At 47.3% G+C, this 18,649-nt stretch overlaps 1 protein-coding gene across 2 annotated transcripts in view; it reads left to right on the top strand.

The window, feature by feature from the left end:
• The first annotated feature begins 315 nt into the window (after positions 1 to 315).
• The window catches only part of RNF128 (ring finger protein 128), a 38,257-nt gene continuing 19,923 nt past the window's right edge, over positions 316 to 18,649 (top strand). Inside the window, exon 1 of one of the 2 annotated variants that reach the window (XM_032228691.1) lies at positions 316 to 998. In XM_032228691.1, coding sequence (XP_032084582.1) covers positions 596 to 998 — 403 coding nt within the window. In that variant the 5' untranslated portion in view covers positions 316 to 595. Of the gene's footprint in view, positions 999 to 12,549; positions 13,032 to 18,649 lie in introns of those variants that run through there. The other variant, XM_032228690.1, reaches the window with a different exon arrangement.

Genomic DNA, 18,649 nt, shown 5'->3' with positions numbered 1-18,649 from the left:
GACCTTGGGCCAAGTCGAACCTTCTCAGCTCTAGGAGGGAGGCAAACCGCTTCCAAAATCTTCCAGCCAACAAGACTGCAGGGACCACTCCAGGCAGCCGCTGGAAGTCAACAAAGAGTTGAAGATAAATAAACTTAGATGAAGTCTACCGGAATAATTAGGATTGGCTCTTTTCCCCTCAGATTCCCCCATGTTTATTTAGAGCGGAACATATCACCTTGCAGAGTAAGCACTTTACTCTTTTTTCCTAAAGGCGGCCCCGTCTCACCTGTGTCTGTGTGTGTAGGGAGGGGCGCTCAAAACCTGCCCGGAGCCCTTCAGCCGGCCTGTCTGCTTTGGAAGCAGTTGTGTGGAAACGAGAGGGTTGCGAGTGAGCATTAGCTGCCTGAGTTCCTGCCCTGTGGCTCCGGCATCAGCTCCTTTTATTCCCCTGAGATAAGCAAAGTGAGAAGGGAGCTGACGCAACGCGAGCTCTAACGACCAGGGAGGAGCAGTGTTGCTTACCGGCCGAAGGATTGTAATTTCAGATTAAACGCGGAGGAAAAACGGATGCTTTTCAACACCTTGTGGGTCTTATTTTTGAAGCTACCGAGCAATGAAGGGCAGGCAGAAACCCAGCCCTGCACGATTTCTGATCCTCGCCGGCCTCTTCAGCGCCGTCCGGGCTCTCCCCATCAAAGCCAACGTGAGTTTGGTCTACTTTAACGCTTTCAACCAGAGCTCGACCAACAACAGGTGCGAGTGCGGCATGTTCGGCGTGCAGTCTCCCGTGGCGGAGGCTCGAGGGCTGGTGGTGGTTTCCAATTCGTCCAAACTCCAAGCTTGCACGTGGGACACGCATTTTGCACCCGCGGTGTCACCCTGGATTGCCCTCGTCGCAAGAGGCAACTGCACCTTCACGGAGAAGATTAAGCGGGCAGCTAGACTGGGCGCGGCGGCCGTGGTCATCTATAACCACGCAAGGCACGGCAACAATACCATCCACATGGCACATCCCGGTGAGTGTTAGCCCTTGGGCCTGGGCGCCTTTTTCACAGGAAAACCGTATGAGGATTTCTGTCTTTTGTGAGTGGATTTTGACCTTTGAAGCTGGACTTTGAGGCAGAATTCCGCCTGAAGCTTCTGGGTGGGTGTGTGTGTGCGTGTGTGTGTGTGTGTGTGTGTGTGTAGAGGGATAGGCTGTGTAACCGTATCCTTTTCTGCTGCAAGGATAATTTCTAGTATTATCAGACTAGGATAGAATTACAGGCTTCTTGTGTTTATTCATTATTTGGTTTTACTATGCCAGCCAGAAGGCTAGTTCCAAGTTCATTGGGGAAAGTTTTTTACACTTGGTTGGACTTGCACCCCAAAATATTTAAAAATGTGATTAAAAAAACCCCATAGAAGATTACTCGTGAGAGTCTTCTAGGTAAGATGGCGGTTAGAAATTTAATAAAAGGTAAAAAGGGCTTGAAAAATCAGTGGTTTTTCAAATCCTCAATGTCCTTATTAGTAGAGTTGCAGCATTCTGAAGCATTCTGAAGAATGTGGGGGGGGGACCATAAATAAAGGGCCCTGTTTTCCCTTGCTACCTTCCAAAAGTCTGGTTGAAGGTGATGCCCAAGGAGGAGCATGCAAAGGTGAATAAAAGACCTCAGAGAAGGCATATATATACATGTGCACTGGTGTAAAAGAACCCGCAAGACGAGAAAAAGCAGTTTGCCATCTGGTTTCTCCGGCATTCCCCGTACCGTCTTCTGTGCTTTTGAATTTTCTTTATAAACACCAAGAGTGCAGAGCTATGCGCTTTCTTTATCCAATGTGTACTAACAGCAGCCATCTTTGTTTCCCGGTGACTTAACTCCCCTGGGTACATCGTAAGTTGCCCCTCCCCTCCCATCTCTTTATTTCTTCATAAGCCAAGCCAAAGGGAAATCTGCACCACTGATGTACCTACCTCTGGCTGGTGCGCATTGCGTTAACGGAGGGTTTGGACTTGGCGGCTGCTTAACAGAAGCTTAATCATATCCACTGCCGAAGCAGAGTGAAAGTTGGAAAGAGGATGAAATGAGGAATGGGCTTGGAGACCCTTGTTCTAACGATGCGCAGCCTTCTGTTTTAAGCGTACCCTCGGAAGGATGCAGTGTTTTGTTTTTAAATGTCTGGTTCATCGATCCGGGGCACACAAAGAACTGGCTCAAGGAAGGGACCACTGCAGGCCAACAGACGTTCTGCCCTGGGAGGTTATCCAAAAATTAAAATCGCCAATTCCCTCCCAAGAGAGCAAGGTACCCCTGAATTTCCTTGATTGTCTTTCTGGAGGGGGCTGTACAAATATTTCTGCCAAATCCTGTGATCAAATGCAGAAGACCAAAATGGCAGAAAGGAAAGCTTTGGGGCCATTTCTTCCCTTTTGGTGGTTCAAGCAGATAGCCTGCCTGGCCTTTGTCTCAATTTCTGCCTGATTTGGTTAATCATTGCCACCTGAATAGCTTCCGGTTCCCCTGGTGGCTTTGCTGAGTGCAGAACTTTCAGTAGGAATCCAGGGGGGGTCCGGTGTCTATTTTGATTGGGCCCTTTCCTCCAATGCCTGTGCTTTGGTCTATATTTTTGGCTCCGATCTGATATTTCCCCATCTTCTATTATAGGACAGGGATGCCAAACTCGATTTCATTGAGGGCCGCATCAGGGTGTGTTTGACCTTGGGGGATGGGGTGGGTGTGGCCAGCGTGACGTCGCTTGTGTTGGGGGGGGGGGCGCCTGTGGTGGCCCGAGCGCTCTGCCGGCGAAAACGGGCTCCTGATCTCCATGTTTGGCCAGTGAGCCCTCTGCAGCCCTCTGCCAGCCCTGCAGCCCTCTGCCAGTGAAAACGGACCCAGCCCGCAGGGTGGCTAGATCTGGCCCATGGACTGGCCTGCGCGGGTGCCTCTGCCAGTGAAAACGGAGCTCGGGAAGTGGCCCTCCCAGGCCTCATTTTTAGCACGACGGCCTCCTGCAGCCCTCTGCCAGTCACAGCGGAGCTCCGTTTTCCTGGCAGGGGGCTGCAGGAGGCCGTCGTGGGCAAAAAAGGAGCCCGGGAGGGCCTTGTCCTTTGCTGTTTCCAGGGTGGCCCCGTGGGCCAGATCCGGCCCCCAGGGCTTGAGTTTGACACCCCTGTTATAGGGAGAGATGCCTGGCAGTCTGAGAGTCTTAAGATCTGATCTAGCAGCCCCTTTTAACATTAGCACATTTGATGAAGCTTTTGCAAACGGCATCTCCTTTCATCTGATGCACGGAGTAACTGAAAGCTGCTCTAAAGTGGGACGAGTGGGATAGAAGGGGAGCTGTGCAGTTGACATGGGACGATCCAAGTATTTAACAATCGTAATGTGGGGAAGACTCTCCCTTGTGTTTGTCAAATCCTTCTGAGACGGCCTGTCATCTTCTACCTTCAGCAAAACCCTTGCTCAGTTGGGCGAGTCAAATTTCTTCGTCCCAAGCAGCTCATATAGGTAGTCCTTGACTTACAACCACAATGGAGCCCAGAATTAATGCTGCTGAGATATTTGTTAAGTGAGTTTTGCCCTGTTTTACGACTTTCCTTGCCATGTTTGTTAAGTGAGTAACCACGGTTGTTAAATGAATCTGGCTTCCGCCATTGATTTTGCTTGTCAAAAGGTCACGAGATCATGTGATCCCAGGACACTATAATCGTCATAAAGATGGGCCAGTTGTAAAGCATCTGAGTGCAAATCACGTGACCCTGGGGGGATGCTGCAACGGTCGTATGTGTGAAAAGCAGTCCTAATGACCATTTTTCCAGTCCCGCTGTACCTTCGAATGGTCACTAAATGAGCTGTTGTCAGTCTGTGCTTTGTAATCTCTAGCGGGTTCAGCCCTGGTGTTCTTCTGTCCTTGTTTCGAGTCCTGATGCCAAACCTCTCTCCCTCAATTGCTTCGCACACATGCGCCCCATGTGGGATTCGGGGAGCCACGGCTGGCCTACTGCTGTTATGATGTGAATCTCACTGGAGGGAGAATCGTGGAAAAAATCTCTAGTCTCCAGAGAGGCCTGTGGTGGTGCTTTCTGTAAAGGTGAGAGTTAAATAGGAACACACACACAGAGAGAGACACCGTTTAGGTAACCAAGGTTGGTTCCTATATAGTAGCATCGTTCTTCTGGGGTTGCTTATGAGAATCTCGTTCCAGGTTGGGTTCGGCATGCAAATTGAGTCCTACCACCCAGGTACCTAGGGAAGTGCAGCTTCCCCCCTATCCAGCCTGGTTTGTAGCTGATTAATAACCGCTTTGAGTGGCTCGAGCTGTAAGATGTAGATAACAGCCAAGAGTGTTCTGTTGTTCTGGTTTTTTTTTTTTTTTAATAGGTTCTCCCTAGGAATCAATTTGCTTCTATTGATCTAGTTGGGCGGGTGGTTCAGTCTCCTGACTGCCTGGATTAATTCCATCAGTTGAGCATCTCTTTGTCAAATGGGTCAGCGCATAGAGTAAAAAAAAACATGGGAAATTGATTTGGTGTGATGCATTCTGGGTAGAATCTGGAAGCGCGGGTGTAGAGTATCCATGGTGATCTGTAGGTTCTCTGTAAAACGTTGTTTGTGTGTATTATAGTTTCACCGTGACACCAAGGAGGTGGGTTTTATCTGTAAATAGGGTTGGACACATGATTTCAAGGGGTGCCGGTATCTTCGCGGCTGGCCTCCTAAGTCTGGAAATCCTTCCTTTAATCGGGCTTTGTTGGTGATACTCCCATCAATGAGATCCATGGGGAAAGACTCATCAGATCCCATCGAGACCTCAATCCCTTCCACCCACCCTCAACCTTAGCCTTCCTATCCATAGCACAAGTCAATTCCCTCAGTGTCATGATAACATTGCACAATGGACACATAAACACCCCCATTATTCAGGAAGCATGCGAAGAATAAATGGAGTTTCGGTCTCAAAAGGACAGAAAAATATCGGAGCACGCTAATCTTCCCAAGGCACTCCCATTACGGATTTTTTAAAAGCTGTTTTGGAAGGACAAAATAATCCGGTTTATAAATCCCATTTTGAATCCTCTACCAATTCAGCCGTTTCAGGCACGTGACGGAGCAAGCTGCAACTCCTAAAAACCCCAATGCCTTCTACTAAAACGGGTTGGATGGGAAAGGTGCTACTAAAACCTCCTCCTGATTTTCCTCTGCTTATGTGCCCAGGTTTAGGCTGGTCTCTGGTTGCAATAAAGATGTGGTTTGATATATACCCAGGTTAGTACAGGCAATCATCAGAGAAGAGTACATTTGTGAATACTGTATAAACTGCCTTGCCTTACTACTGCTGGTGAACGGAACGCTTTGGAAAATCAGACAATTCAAGCATAAAGAAAACTAGTTTTTGATCAAGAGGGATTCTGTAACCAATTCATTCTGAGAATCTGTCCCCTGTCTTCGGAAACGATAGAGACATGAAAAGGAGAACAAGAAGAAGCCTCTTCTAAACTCACTGGGTTTATAGTAGAAACAAACTTAATGGAACTCTAGAAATAAATCCAAGGCACAGTTCTTTATCTATCCTGGAACAATAGTGCCCCGAGCTGGCCAACGTCTAATTGTGCACACCGAGCCAAATGCCCACATTCCCAAAAATCTCCTGCCTATAATCACACAAATTAGCTCCCTACAGAAGCTGCATTGTTCTTTTTCAATCTCCTCCGTTGTTCAGCAGATGACAGACAGAATTGAGGAAGCAATTCGCTTCCCCAGTTTTTCTTCCCTTCTTTACACTTTCAATTCCCTCTGGTTTTTTTCCCCTGATTCTTTTTTTTCCAGTTCCCATGTAGTTATTCTATTAACGTTCCTACCCATCTGCTTGCAGTATCTTGCTTGCTATTATACCTGAATAGGAATATTTCTTAGGTGCAAGCCATTATGAAAGTGTAACGCTCATAAAAATCCCACATCAGAGCAACAACAAATAAAGAACATTTATTTTAGATGATTCAAGGAAGTGGATGCTGGAGTAATAAAATAGCTGAGTGACACCAAAATATTCACAACTGGTACAAAAGGATGGGAGTCATCTTTTTATCTCAAGTTGTCAGTTCGAAAAGTTTGAATGTCATCGCTGGAATAAGACAAGCAAATTCTGGGTATTTAGGGGTTTTTTTTTATGCCCCTGTTAGAGCAAATTCACAATCTGGATAGTCCTCAAATTACGGGGACAATTGAGCCCAAAATGGAGGTTGCTAAGTGAGAAATTAGTTAAGCGGGTTTGGCCAAATTTTACGACTTTCCTCACCATCTTTGTTAAACGAATCACTGCAGCTGTTAGGAATACAGTTGTTAAATGAATCCGGCTTCCCCATTGACTTTGCTTGTCAGAAGGTCGCAAAAGGATCCCATAACACGAGGACACTGCAACCGTCATAAATGTGAATCAATCGCCAGGCGTCCCAATGTAAATCATGTGTCCATCGGGATGCTAAAACGGTCCTTTTTTTTTCAGTGACACTAACTGAACAGTCACTAAATGAGCTGTTTGTAAATCGAGGACTCTCTGTAGAACAACTATGTCAAGAAAGGCCGTAAAACGGAGCCAAACTAACTTCACTACTGTCTCACTCAGCAACCTCAATTGTGCTTTAAGTTAAGAATTACCTGTATTTGTTCTATTAATCATGTTCCATGTTTTCAAATAGAAATTAATGTTTGATTTTTCCTGAATGATATTCTCTGGCCTGGTGCTTCTGGACAATCGTCATGGATCACCTGACATTGTGCACTGCTAACTTCCCATGTTCTGCGTTCCAAAGTGCAGCTTTATTTCAGGTAAACAAAACATTTCCAGCCATGTCAATCAGAATCACCCTGGCCTCCTATCAATCGTGTAACGTCATCGAATGTATCGGTATAAAAAATAGTTATCCAGTACCTAACTGACCAAATCTTAAGCAGGTTGAGACCTGGTTAAGTATTTAGCTGAAAAGCCATCAGAAACTTCCAGAATGGCACCCTGAATTGGGAAGTTACAGATACATATCAGAAGGTGGCAATGACGCACAATTTTTGTATTGCTAAAAAACCTGTGTGGATAATCTTCAGGTGTGCGTAGTCCGTAGGAACTCGGCTCTTTCTTCACCTTCCAGCCTTCGTTATAAGTATAGAATAGAATTCTTTATTGGCCAAGTGTGATTGGACACACAAGGAATTTGTCTTTGGTGCAGATGCTCTCAGGGTACATAAAAGAAAAAATAATGCATCCATCAAGAATTATAAGATACAACACTTGGCTATCAGTAAGCGACCCATTGGCCCTTGGAGGTATGGCCATAAATATTAAGAATTGCATACTTTAATCTAATGAACAGCCTTGTGGTTTTCCATTTTCATTTAAAGACCTCTTGTTGGGGCAGGCCTCAAATTGTGCCATTTCTATATTCATTGTTTGTAGAACCGGCTTTGACCTGTTTAGACACATTTTCCCTGTTTGCAGGTCATCAGTAACTTGGTGCTTCTGAGACTGTGTCCTGTGGTCACACTCCCCGGTCATATGAAAAACCCCAGACCTCCAATCTTGTGTAATCAGCTCCATTAAAGAAGGAAGGGAAATGCCTTTTTCTGATTCAAATAGAAAGTCAGCCAAATTCCAGGAAAGACTCTTCTGAATAATATAACAGAATTTCTGTCTATACGTGTCTGGACACTTTCCTATCTCACAAACAGCTTCCCATATTACACTAAGCTGTGTTTGGTTGAATCACGTCTGTGGGGCGTGTCGGAGATATACAGTTGACATAACATCAAAGCAAGCCAAACAGATCCAATTTGTCCTTTTGACATGATTTGTCCTTGAACCCATAACTGCGATTTCTAACAGATTAACAGAGTTGGAAGGGACCTTGTAGGTCATCTAGTCCAACCCCACTGCCCAAGCAGAAGACCCTATACCATTCCTGACAGATGGCAGTCCAGTCTCTTCTTGAAAGCCTCCAGTGATGAAGCTCCCACAACTTCTGAAGGCAACTTCTGTTCCATGGGTTGATGGTTCTCACTTGTCAGGAAATTTCTGCTTATTTCCAGATTGAATCTTCCCTTGGTCAGTTTCCATCCATTATTCTTTGTCTGGCCATTGGGTATTTTGGAGAATAGCTTGACCCCCCCCTCCTCTCTGGGGCAGCCCCTCAAATATTGGAAGGCTGCTATCCTGTCTCCCCTGGTCCTTCTCTTCACTAGACCAGCCATGCCCAGTTCTTGCAACCGTTCATCGTATGTTTCAACCTCCAGTCCCCATATCCTAAATAGATTGAGGTAGTATGTTTTGAGATTATCCATTTTATTTGGGCCTGGGGAGAAAGATGTTTAAATCTGGGACTTTCACCATGAAATGTTTAATGTATTGCTCCATACCAATTGCTCTCAGCTGACATTTGTGAGTAAATGACAAGTTATTTCTTACTTACAAGGCTGAAATCCAGCTTGGAAACCCCCCTCCGCGAACCCAAAACTCTTTGTCTGAAAAAGATGAAAGATTTTGTTATCTTTTATCCTATCTTCTCGTTACCTTCCTCTGTAGCCAAGGAATGCTGTCTCGTCCGCAGATGGAAAAAGATTGGAACCATTAATATTCACTTAATACTAATTTTTCCTCCCAGCTAATTCACTTATTTGAAAAGCACATTTTTATTACCTAGCTAATAGGGTCCGACATTGTTCCTCTCTACATTGCCCAAGGAAAATTACACAAATCAAAATCTTTATTTAACTTCTTGAAAAGTCTAGAACAAACTCTCTCAGGCAAGGCTTCTTGAGGTACGAAATCCCAGGGAGTTGTTTTTAGGACACCGAGACCTTGTGTTTATTGTGCCGGGGGGGGGGGGACCCTCCTCACTGTGTATTTAGTGTATTTGATGTGCTTTTCATTCATTCTTGTGGGGAATATACACATTTTTCAGAGGTGGCATTTTGCTTTTCAGCATTTCAGAACCTGGAAAAATAAGCCTTCATGTTTTTTCCCATCACATTATTAATACTATTACATTGTTATAGTGATTATGATTGCACCAAATTTACAGGGTACTAACTTGCATTTTAGAAGGCAATGCAAGTTTCCTGTGTGGCACAGGATTTCTTCTATCGCATAAGTTAATGAATGGAAACTAGAAATAAACTGCCAGGAGCAGTTACCATTTCCTGGAAAAGGAATGGATTTGTTAAAGGAATGAATCAAACCTTCCACAGCCTGGGATCTTCCCAATGTCCTAAATCTACAACTCCTAGAATCTCCATCAGTTATAATCTTCTGAGTAAGTAACCTCAACAAATCTGGATCAGGCCAACTTGAGAGATGTTGGTCTAGAGAATCAGTGTTTCTCAACCTTGGCAACTTTTAAATTGTGTGAACTTCAACTCCCAGAATCCATACTGGCCTGGACATCTATAGCTGTGTTCATACAACACATTAGGTGAGAAAGATAGTATACTTTATTGAACTAGGCAGTCTAAAATAGTAGCAGATGAATTCCAGCAAGTTGCCTTCCATCCATCCATCCGGTTCTTGTCCAGCTTTGCTCATTTCAACAGGGTGGAGCTTGTTTTCCTAAGTTCTTCTGTTCCCCAACCCTGGGTGAGAATCTTGGGTGACAGAATGAGGCATCCTGGCCCAATTATTCATAATTTGGAGTGCCGAGCAAAGCCCCAATCTGCTTGCTTACTCAAACAGCGCCATCTCTGTGACCTATTTAATGAGCCTATTGTATTTTCATTGAAAGCTTGAAGCACCAGGAGATAGGCCATGCCAAGGAGGAGGAGGGGCGGGGGAGGAAGAAGAGGAGGAGGAAGAAGAGAAAGAAGAAGAGTAGTAGTAATATTTCTCTGAATTATTCTTTAACGGGAGCTTTAATGACCTGTAATAATCATGGAGGAAACCTGGCTCCAGGACTCAGGCACTGCTAAATTAGTAAAGGCAGCTTTATGGACAGAGCTTAGAATGGCCTAGATTAGTTCTCTGCAAATACAATTCAAAGCTGAATTGAATGTTATCAAGTGGAATTTCCCTGCCCCATTTTTCCAATACCGTGAATGAAACTCCTCTTTGATTTTGTTTTTCCAGAGTGAAGATTCCACCCTTGTCCTCTTATCTCTTGAAGATAGTTAAAACTCTCTCTTTCAGATGTATTAATAATGGCATTGCATTACTCACAGTTCCCAGCTTCCACGCATTGGAGCATTTTCTTGTTATTTGTTTTTAAGTGAGTTTCCAGAATCCCTAGATCTTGTACTCCGATAAAAACACCGTACATGTAGTCTTTCATTGTTTCATTTAACAACCATTTGAGATTATAACCGCACTGGAAAAAGTGACTTAAGACTGGTTCTCTCGCACTTACACCTACCATAACATTTCCATGGTTACACAATCAAAATTTGGCAACCTGCACACATTTATGATGGTTGCAATAGTCTGGGGGTTGGTGTGTGTGTGTGTGTCATGTGATTCACAACAAAAAAAGGTCACACAATTGAGTGCAATTTAGTAACTGCATCACTTAGTGGCTGAAGTTTCAATCCCAATTGTGGTTGTAAGTTGATGTTTGTCATTTTAGGATCGATAAAATGGATTTTTATTTTTAATTGCACATTTCAATAATTTCTTGCTCTTTATTTTTTTAGCACCTTTCCCAATGTGGGGGGCTTCTCCAGAAGTCTTGGCCATCATGTGTCCAAATCTTACAGAAATGAATTTCGATAGAGAATATCTGTAGTTCAGTGTCTATGGAGATTCTCAAGTCATCCAGAATAGAATAGAATTCTTTACTGGCCGAGCGTGACTGGACACGCAAGGAATTTGTCTTTGGTGCAGATGCTCTAAATGTACATAAAAAGAGAAGATACATTCATCAAGAATCATAAGGCTCAACACTTAAAGATAGTCACGGGGTACAAATAAGAAATCAGGAAACGATATCAATACGAATCGTAAGGATACAAGCAGCAAAGTTACAGTCCTGCAGTCATAAAAGTCCAGGTCTTGGTTCTCCCAAAAGTGGCTTGTTTTTCCCCAAGAAGCAACTGGATTTTCTGGGGTTTTTTTTTCCTTTGAAGACCTTTTGTTTCTCATCCAAACAGCTTCTTCATCTCTGAAGAATCTTCTTGGATGAGAAGCGAAACGTCTTCAAATAAAAACCAGACAGTCCAGTTGCCTCTTGGAAAAAAAACCCACCTCTGGGACCTCCGTAGCTCCAGTTTGGACTGTGGAGTCCTCGGCACTTTCTGAGCTGGGAGACTTTTTGTTTCCTGATTAGATTACATCATCAATGCAAGTGAGTGGTTTGCTCCCTGTCTATATATAGTAGCTTGTTATGGTTCGCTCAGTGTGGTTTTCTTGGTACTGTAGTTCCCTAATTAGAGCGTGGCTTTCTGCTTCTTTGTCTGGTGTCAATCCTTGCTTATCTGGCTGTTGGTTGCCAGAGATTATGGGTTTCCAATAAAGAAGAATATTTGTGTAGCTCGGGGTTGAAACAAGGGGCCCTTGATGTTCTCTGAGCTTGCTTGTTTTCTTGCAGACGTTTCATGACCCATCTAGGTAACATCATCAATGCTAGTGGAGGAGAGTGTGGAGAGGAGGAAGACGACTGGGGTCCTTGGTGCTCTCTGAGCTTGCCTGTTTCCTTGTAGACATTCCATTTCCCATAAGATCAGCGTGTGCTCAACAAAGAGCAACCCTCCCCTGATAAGCCCTGATGAGATCACCTGGGCAGGTAATGAGACGTCTCCAAGTGAACCCAGAGGCTCAAAAAGCACCAAACGCAGGTCATCCTTGACTAACCACCACAATCGAGCCCAAAAGTTCTGTTAATGAGCTTCGCCCCATTTTATGACCTTTCTTGCCTCAGTCAAGCGAATCACTGCAGTTGATAACTTAGTAACCCGGTTGTTAAATGAATCTGGCTTCCCCGCTGACTTTGCTTGTCCAGAGGTCTCCAAAGGAGTTCATGCCATACACACATCCCCCCCCCCCCAATGCTGCAACGGTCACAAATAGGAGCCAGTGGTCAAGAGGCTGAATTTTGATCAGGGGGCCACGGCTCCCTTTATTCCAGCGCCGTTCTAACTTTGAAATGGTCACTAAGCGAACTGTTAGTAACTCGGGGGCCGCCTGCCTGTTCTCTCTTGGCCACAGGAACCACGACTCCCAGAATCCTTAGCGCAGGCGCCCAGGTGAAGGTGCCTCAGCCGCGGAGGAAGTGGGCGTGTCTACACGAGCTCAGAGGCGGCCTGAGGCGACGAGCCACGTGCCCATCCCGCGCAGACACCGCCCCCCTCCTTGCCGGCTCCCTCAGGCGATTGGCGATGGTTTCGCTCCGAGGGTGGGGGTGTGGCCTCTAAGCACCGCCCCCCCTTCTGCCCGGCTGCCTGTGGCGAGGGGGGAGGGGCGTGTCCTCTTAGCGCCGCCCTCCTCTCCGGCTGCCTGAGGGGATTGGCGACGGCCGCGGGGGGCGGGGCGGAGTGGGCGTGTCTCCCGGGCGCCGCCCCCTCCTGCCTTCCGCTGGCGCGGCGGCGGCAGAGGCTGCCGGAGGCGGCGGGCGATGCGGGCGATGCGGGCGATGCGGCGATCGGGGTCGGCTGGGGCGGCGTGGTTGCCGCCGCCGCCGCCGCTGCTGGCCGCGCTGGTGCTGGTGCTGGCGAGGGGGCCGGCCGGGGGCCCGTGCCCGGCCGGGGCGCAGTCGGTGTGGACGGCGTGGCTGAACGTGTCGTGGCGGGAGCCGGGCAGCAACCGGTCGGCGTGGAGCGCGGGCGAGAGCGGCCTCTTCGGGCAGGACTCGCCGGTGCGCCCGGCCTCGGGGCTGCTGGTGATCCCGGACGCCCGCGAGGGGCTCAACGCCTGCAGCCCGCGCACCAACTTCTCGGCGGCGCCCCCCGACCGGCCCTGGGTGGCCCTGGTGCAGCGCGGCGGAGGCTGCATGTTCAGCGTCAAGATCAGCGCCGCCGCCCGGCTCCACGCCGCCGCCGTGGCCGTCTTCAACTACGACGGCGCCGCCGGCCCCGAGGTGCAGACCATGACCCACCCGGGTGAGTCGGGGGGAGGAGGGCGGGAGGGTCCCCCGCTGGGGAGGATGGGCCCCGGGGGCCATGGGAGGGGAGCCGGGAGGGTCCCCCGCCCGCCTTTGCCTCGCTCCTCCGTATCTCTCCTTTCCTGCTGGGGATGAGGGGTTGGGGGAGCCTCTCCCCGAAGCCCTCGGCATCGCCTTGGCCCCGCTGGGGAGGATGGGCCTGGGGGGAGGGTTGGGAGGGGAGCCGGGAAGGTCTCCGAGCCCCCCGTGGCCCTGTCTCGCTCGCTGTCCCTGTCCTTCTGGGGATGATGGGGCTCCAGGTGTACCGAGGGGGTGTTGGGAGCCGGTAAAGCCTCAGCTCTCCCTTTGCCTTCCTCATCTGTGCTTTCCTGCTGGGGACGATGGGCTTTGGGGGAGGGTCTCCCTCCCTGATCCTGAAGCCCCTCTGCTTCTCCTTTGCCTTGCTCATCCCAGACCGTGGGGCTTTTCTGCTGGGGACGATGGGCTTCAGGGTTTTTTGGGGCGGTTGATCCTCTCCCCGAAGCTCCTCTCCTCCACCTTGGCCCTGCTCATCCGAGATTGTTGGGCTTTCCTGCTGGGGATGATGGAGCTTGCAGCACAGCCAGATGGGTTGCCTTCCTCCCTGGCCCTGAGAGGCTGTCCTCTCCGCTCCCCCTTGGCCCTGCTCATCTCTGACGGGAGCTTTTTTTCACTGGGGATGATGGGGTTTGGGGCTCCAGGGACCGCAAGGGTTGTAGAAAGGAGGGGGAGGCAGTGGGGTTTAGAGGGTTTGGAGCAATCCTCCCCTCCAGCCATTCAGGTGGTTTCTTTTCCCCAAAGACCCTCAGCTCATCCTTGCTTGTGACTCCTTCTTGCTGGGGATGATGGGCTTTGGGACTCCGGGAGGCCCATGGGGCTTCGGGGGCATCCAAAGGGGGCTTTAGAGAAAGTCAGGGCAGAAGATTGAGACATCAGGAAGGCCAGCATGATGGGACTTGGGTTCCTTCTGGTCTTTTTTTAAACGTACATTTATTAAAAGGCCATTCTTCCTCCCATGAGATAAAAGGCAAAATGAAAGAAATGGGAAGAAGCAAAAAGAAAACCCCCCTAAAGTTACAGTTTATATGTGACATCCGACTTCCTTCCCAACCATCTTACTCTCTTTCCTTCCTCTTAGATTTTATACAAGTACTACAAACCCCCCCTCATCCGTCTCTGTTTTAATCTTCAGGTCCATAAATCATCATCATCTTCTTCTTCCTTTGTTCTTTCCTCAAGAGTCCACAGGGTTTCCAGTCTTTTTTGATCTCTGACCAAACAGATCACAGTTTTGCCCTTTCTGTAAATTCTTCCCTTTTCACTCTCCATTCCCCCACTGTGAGGAGTTCTCTTTCCATCCCCTCCTCCCTTCCTTCCCTTCTTTCTTCTCTTCTCCTTCCCTAACTTCTACCTTCTTCCCCTTCTCCAATATCTTTTTCTCTCTAACAAAACAACCTTAAACAAAAGTGCTATAAAAAAGAATCAAGCCCTGATTTAACCATGAATTCGCCACTATCGTCCACAAGATAAGATTCTCTGTTACTGTGGTCTCGTATTTTTGCCCAAGTCCTTCCGGGTGAGCTCCTGAGCCCCTTCACCCCCCACCCCACCCCAGATTTCCAAGGCTTGCCAAAGGAGAAATGATGGTTGAGGGAGGAAAGAGGGGAGGGAGGTTTGGGGCTTTCCTGCCCTGGATCTCCCCATTGGATGACATCATAATTCACATTCCACATCTGCTGGAACAGAGAAGGGCCGAAGGCAGTGGTGGGATTCAGCCAGTTGGCGCCACTTTGGGAGAAATGGTGGTTAACTTCCTGAGCAGTTTGGAGAACTGGTCGTTGGAATCTTTAGGGCAGAGAACTGGTTGTTAAATTATTTGAATCCCACCACTGGGCAAAGGGATGGTTGGATCCCAGGCAGCCATAATAATAATAATAATACTTCTTTATTGTCAGCGCACAACATATGTACAATGAGATTGGTTGAGCTCCCCCAGGGCACCTTCCTGGTCCATGAGCATTTGGACTTAGAGGAATCCAGCACCTTTCGAAGACCCCGCCAAGTCCTGGCAAAGCAGAAGCTACTGCAGGTAGCCCGGAGGCCCAGCTGGTGACGGATCCTGATTACAAGTTTTCAACATAATCCCCGTCTCTCTTCAAACTATTTACGTGCCCTTTCTGAGCAACACCGTCTCCTCTAAATGCGCTTGTTTATCCCGTGACTCTGCCCCGACCCGTTTAGACAAATGACCCAACCGTAATATGTAGGCTGAGAGGTTCCCAGGTCATTAATAGTAAAGTCACCTTCCAACAGGTCCCCAGGGGTTGCCAGAATGTCCCTTCAGGCCGTTTATGAGAGAAGCTCAGGGACTCCTTTTCTCTTGCCCTCTCTGGACATTTGATTAGTTAATGTGACAGGTAGTCTAGTTTTTCTTTTTTTTTAAGGTGCCGCTTTATGTTCTGAACAGTTTAATGACCTTGGAAGCCAGTGAAGCAGCTACTTAGGAAAGTTTCTTTTTCTGTTCTCCCGAAACTTCAAAACTTTTTAAGACCTCAGAATCTGGAGAGTTTTAAAAGCCTACTTGAATTGAAATAATAACACAAAGGGCTATAGTGCTATTGAAATTAAGCAGGGTGAGTTTGGGGAGTAGTCAAAAATCTGTAAGACCCTCAATGCAGATAATTGTCTAGGATATCCTTTGTTATTAAATGACAGGGGCTTTTTATGATGCTGGTGGCATAACTCAGAATATTCTGGCCACTTTAATGTAGTTTGTGGGTCTCTCTCTCTCTCTTTTTTTAATGGCGTGATAAAATAGGTCAGTGACACCGTGGCATTATCTCCAGTTTTTTAAAATCATCTGCTTAAACTGCAGGTGGGCCCTGCTGCTCACTTTGTTGCTGTGGGTGTGAATGGAAGCAATGCATGGATAATTTCCAAGCTCAGAAGTCTAAGAACACGAGGCGTAATTAAGTAATGCTTGTCTTTGGGAAATAGGAGCTTCCCCTCGGGAGAAAGAACGCTTGCTCTTCCTTCCCTCCGTCCACCTCTCTGTGGACGCTGAACAAAAGAACTCTCTTTGCGTAGAAGCTTTCCTCCTTTGGGAAAACGCAAACCCACAACATTTTGTTTGCTTTGCAAGTTAACGACGTGGATCTAACAACAGTTAAGGTGAAGATTAAATGCACAGGGCCTGATGGATGCGGCGTGTTGGCCACATAATTCAGGACACCGCTTGCAATAAAACCTTTTTAAATCCTAAATTGTTAGGATTTAACAATTGCACAGTCCACGCACAGTCCATAACACAATATGTGGTTCAAAATATGTTGTGCCTTTGCTCCCCCGTACAAAGGGTGCCAGGACGTTTTGCAGCGAGGGCAGCACATTAGGAAACCCAGCTTTATGGGAGGCTAATAATTAACGTTTCCCTCCATGGTTGCCACAGTGAGTCCTTCAATAATAACGAAGAAAGTCACTGGCGAGGAGAGCAGGTAGCTTTGGGCCATGCAGCAAGCACCCCCTGCAGCACGAGGAAAGTTAATTTTATGCTCTAGTAAGCATGGCTTTTAGCCACGGCAGCATTGCTGTGACAGGGAAATGTCACCGAGAGGAAGTAAATTATGTCTCAAAAGTCACCTCAGCCCTGCACAGTTGTGTGTGCGCAGGTCTGAAGGGCTGAACGCAGTTGGGGATGTTAGGAAGAAAGACGTACAAGATGTATCAAGTACTCTTTACCTAATTATCAGATTTTAATTGGAAGCGTGGCCGATGATGACTGAGGGAGGCGCTTGAGGGGCCCTTGGTGTTCTCTAATCTCGGTGGTTTTCTGGCACATTTTTCACTGTGGGGCCCTTGACGCTGCCTGAGCTGGGCTGTTTCCTTGCAGACATTTCGTGAACCAAGCTAGGTAACATCATCAGTGCTGGTAAGGAGTGGGCTTTGCTCTCACCGCCCCCAGTAACGCTGACAGGGCAAGCCTCTAGGAAATAAACCGGGAGCAAAAAAAAAACTTACTAGCACTGATGATGTTACCTAGTTTGGGTAATGAAACATCTGCAAGAAAACAACCGAGCCCATAGAGCACCAAGCACCCCTCGTTTCAACCCAGAGCTCCAAATATTCTCCTTTATGGCCAAGAGAAGCTTTTTTCCACAGGTTGCCAGCTGCCGCGTGCTGGGTGTATCCTGTGTGCATCCCAGATTGACGCAGGGCACTGATGAGAGCAAAGAGGCCCAGTTAGTCTGGTCCTGTGGGAGTCAGTGATGTAACCTTGTGTGTCTGTTCTGTTCCCAGCCTGCTAAATTCCATGGGATCCAGTTCGAAGGCTTGAGAGGACAGGGGAAAAACGCTGGTGTGGACAGAGGGGATTTGACTCATATGACACCTTCAGTCCGAATTCTACCTTCATTCCGACCAGTTTGCTCTTGTTGGAAAGTTGCAGTTCTAACAATTTTTGCTTAGTTTCCTGCATTTCTTGCTCTTTGTCCTGAGATCTCTGGCAGGCACACCCTTCCATTTCTTTTGTCCGTGGCTCTGCTGGGTGTTGTCAATTTTTATGACTCTTACTTAGAACTTTCAGCGGTACATCATTTAAAAAATGAGCCTTAATAGTTCAGCCGTCCTTGAGCGAGAACTGGCGGAGAGGAGAGGATGGAGGAGCTGGTTAGGAGTTGTGGGAATCACTGCTGTAGCTGCGTTTCCCAAAATGAAAGGGGGTCATTAGAAAAGGAACTGGAAATAAAACCGCCAGTATTTTTATGACCTCCTTATACATATCAGTGAGAGTCTGCAAAAGTTTTCCTTATGAGACTGGAACAGAGGTGGCCAACGCCGGCCCTTTGACCCTTGCTCGGGAATTCTGGGAGTTGAAGTCCACAAGTCATTAAAAGTCCTCCAGCGTCCCCTGCCTCTGGCCTAGAACTCTGGAGAACCTTCACCTTGGGGGAAGCCTGGCCTGTGACATGTAAAATGCATCCATAGAGGTGGTCCTCAAGTTGCAACCACAATTGGGACCAGTCGCTAAGTGAGGTGCGTCTGATTTTATGACCTTTTCTTTTTTGGTGAGGCTTTCAGCGAATCCAACTTCCTTCCATTTGACTTTCCTTGTCAAAAGCCCCCAGGGAGAGTCACAATGGCAATCACATGGCAAGCTGCAAGCATTGTAAATGCCTGCCGGTTGCCAAAGTGCCCGAATTTTGGTCATAAGACCACAGGGATGTCATAAGTGCGAGGACTGGCATACGTTGTTGGGTTTTTTCCACCATTGTGACGTTGTGCTCGGTTGCTAAGTCAAGGGCTGCCTGTGTGAGAAAGGAATTCTTGAACACGGACCTGAATTCAAACTATTTCAGATATGCCATCACAACTGTCAGTTGAAACATGCTGAAATTTTATCAGCAAAAGAAGTGATCATCTTTCCACAGATCTCCTGTCGATGTGCTTTCAAGGCAGCCAATAAAAGGTGAAGCTTTTGACGTAGATTTATTGTGTTGAAAATAAGAAATACCCCCCATTTAAATTTTAGCCAGCTTGGGAATAATTTTTCAGTTCTTGTAAAGTATTTTCAATGTTTTGCTGCTTACTAGGTCAAGTTAG

This window comes from Thamnophis elegans, chromosome 12 (assembly GCF_009769535.1).
Source record: "Thamnophis elegans isolate rThaEle1 chromosome 12, rThaEle1.pri, whole genome shotgun sequence".
In the NCBI taxonomy this organism is placed as follows: Eukaryota; Metazoa; Chordata; class Lepidosauria; order Squamata; family Colubridae; genus Thamnophis; species Thamnophis elegans.
This window is presented reverse-complemented; position numbering and strand designations above follow the sequence as displayed.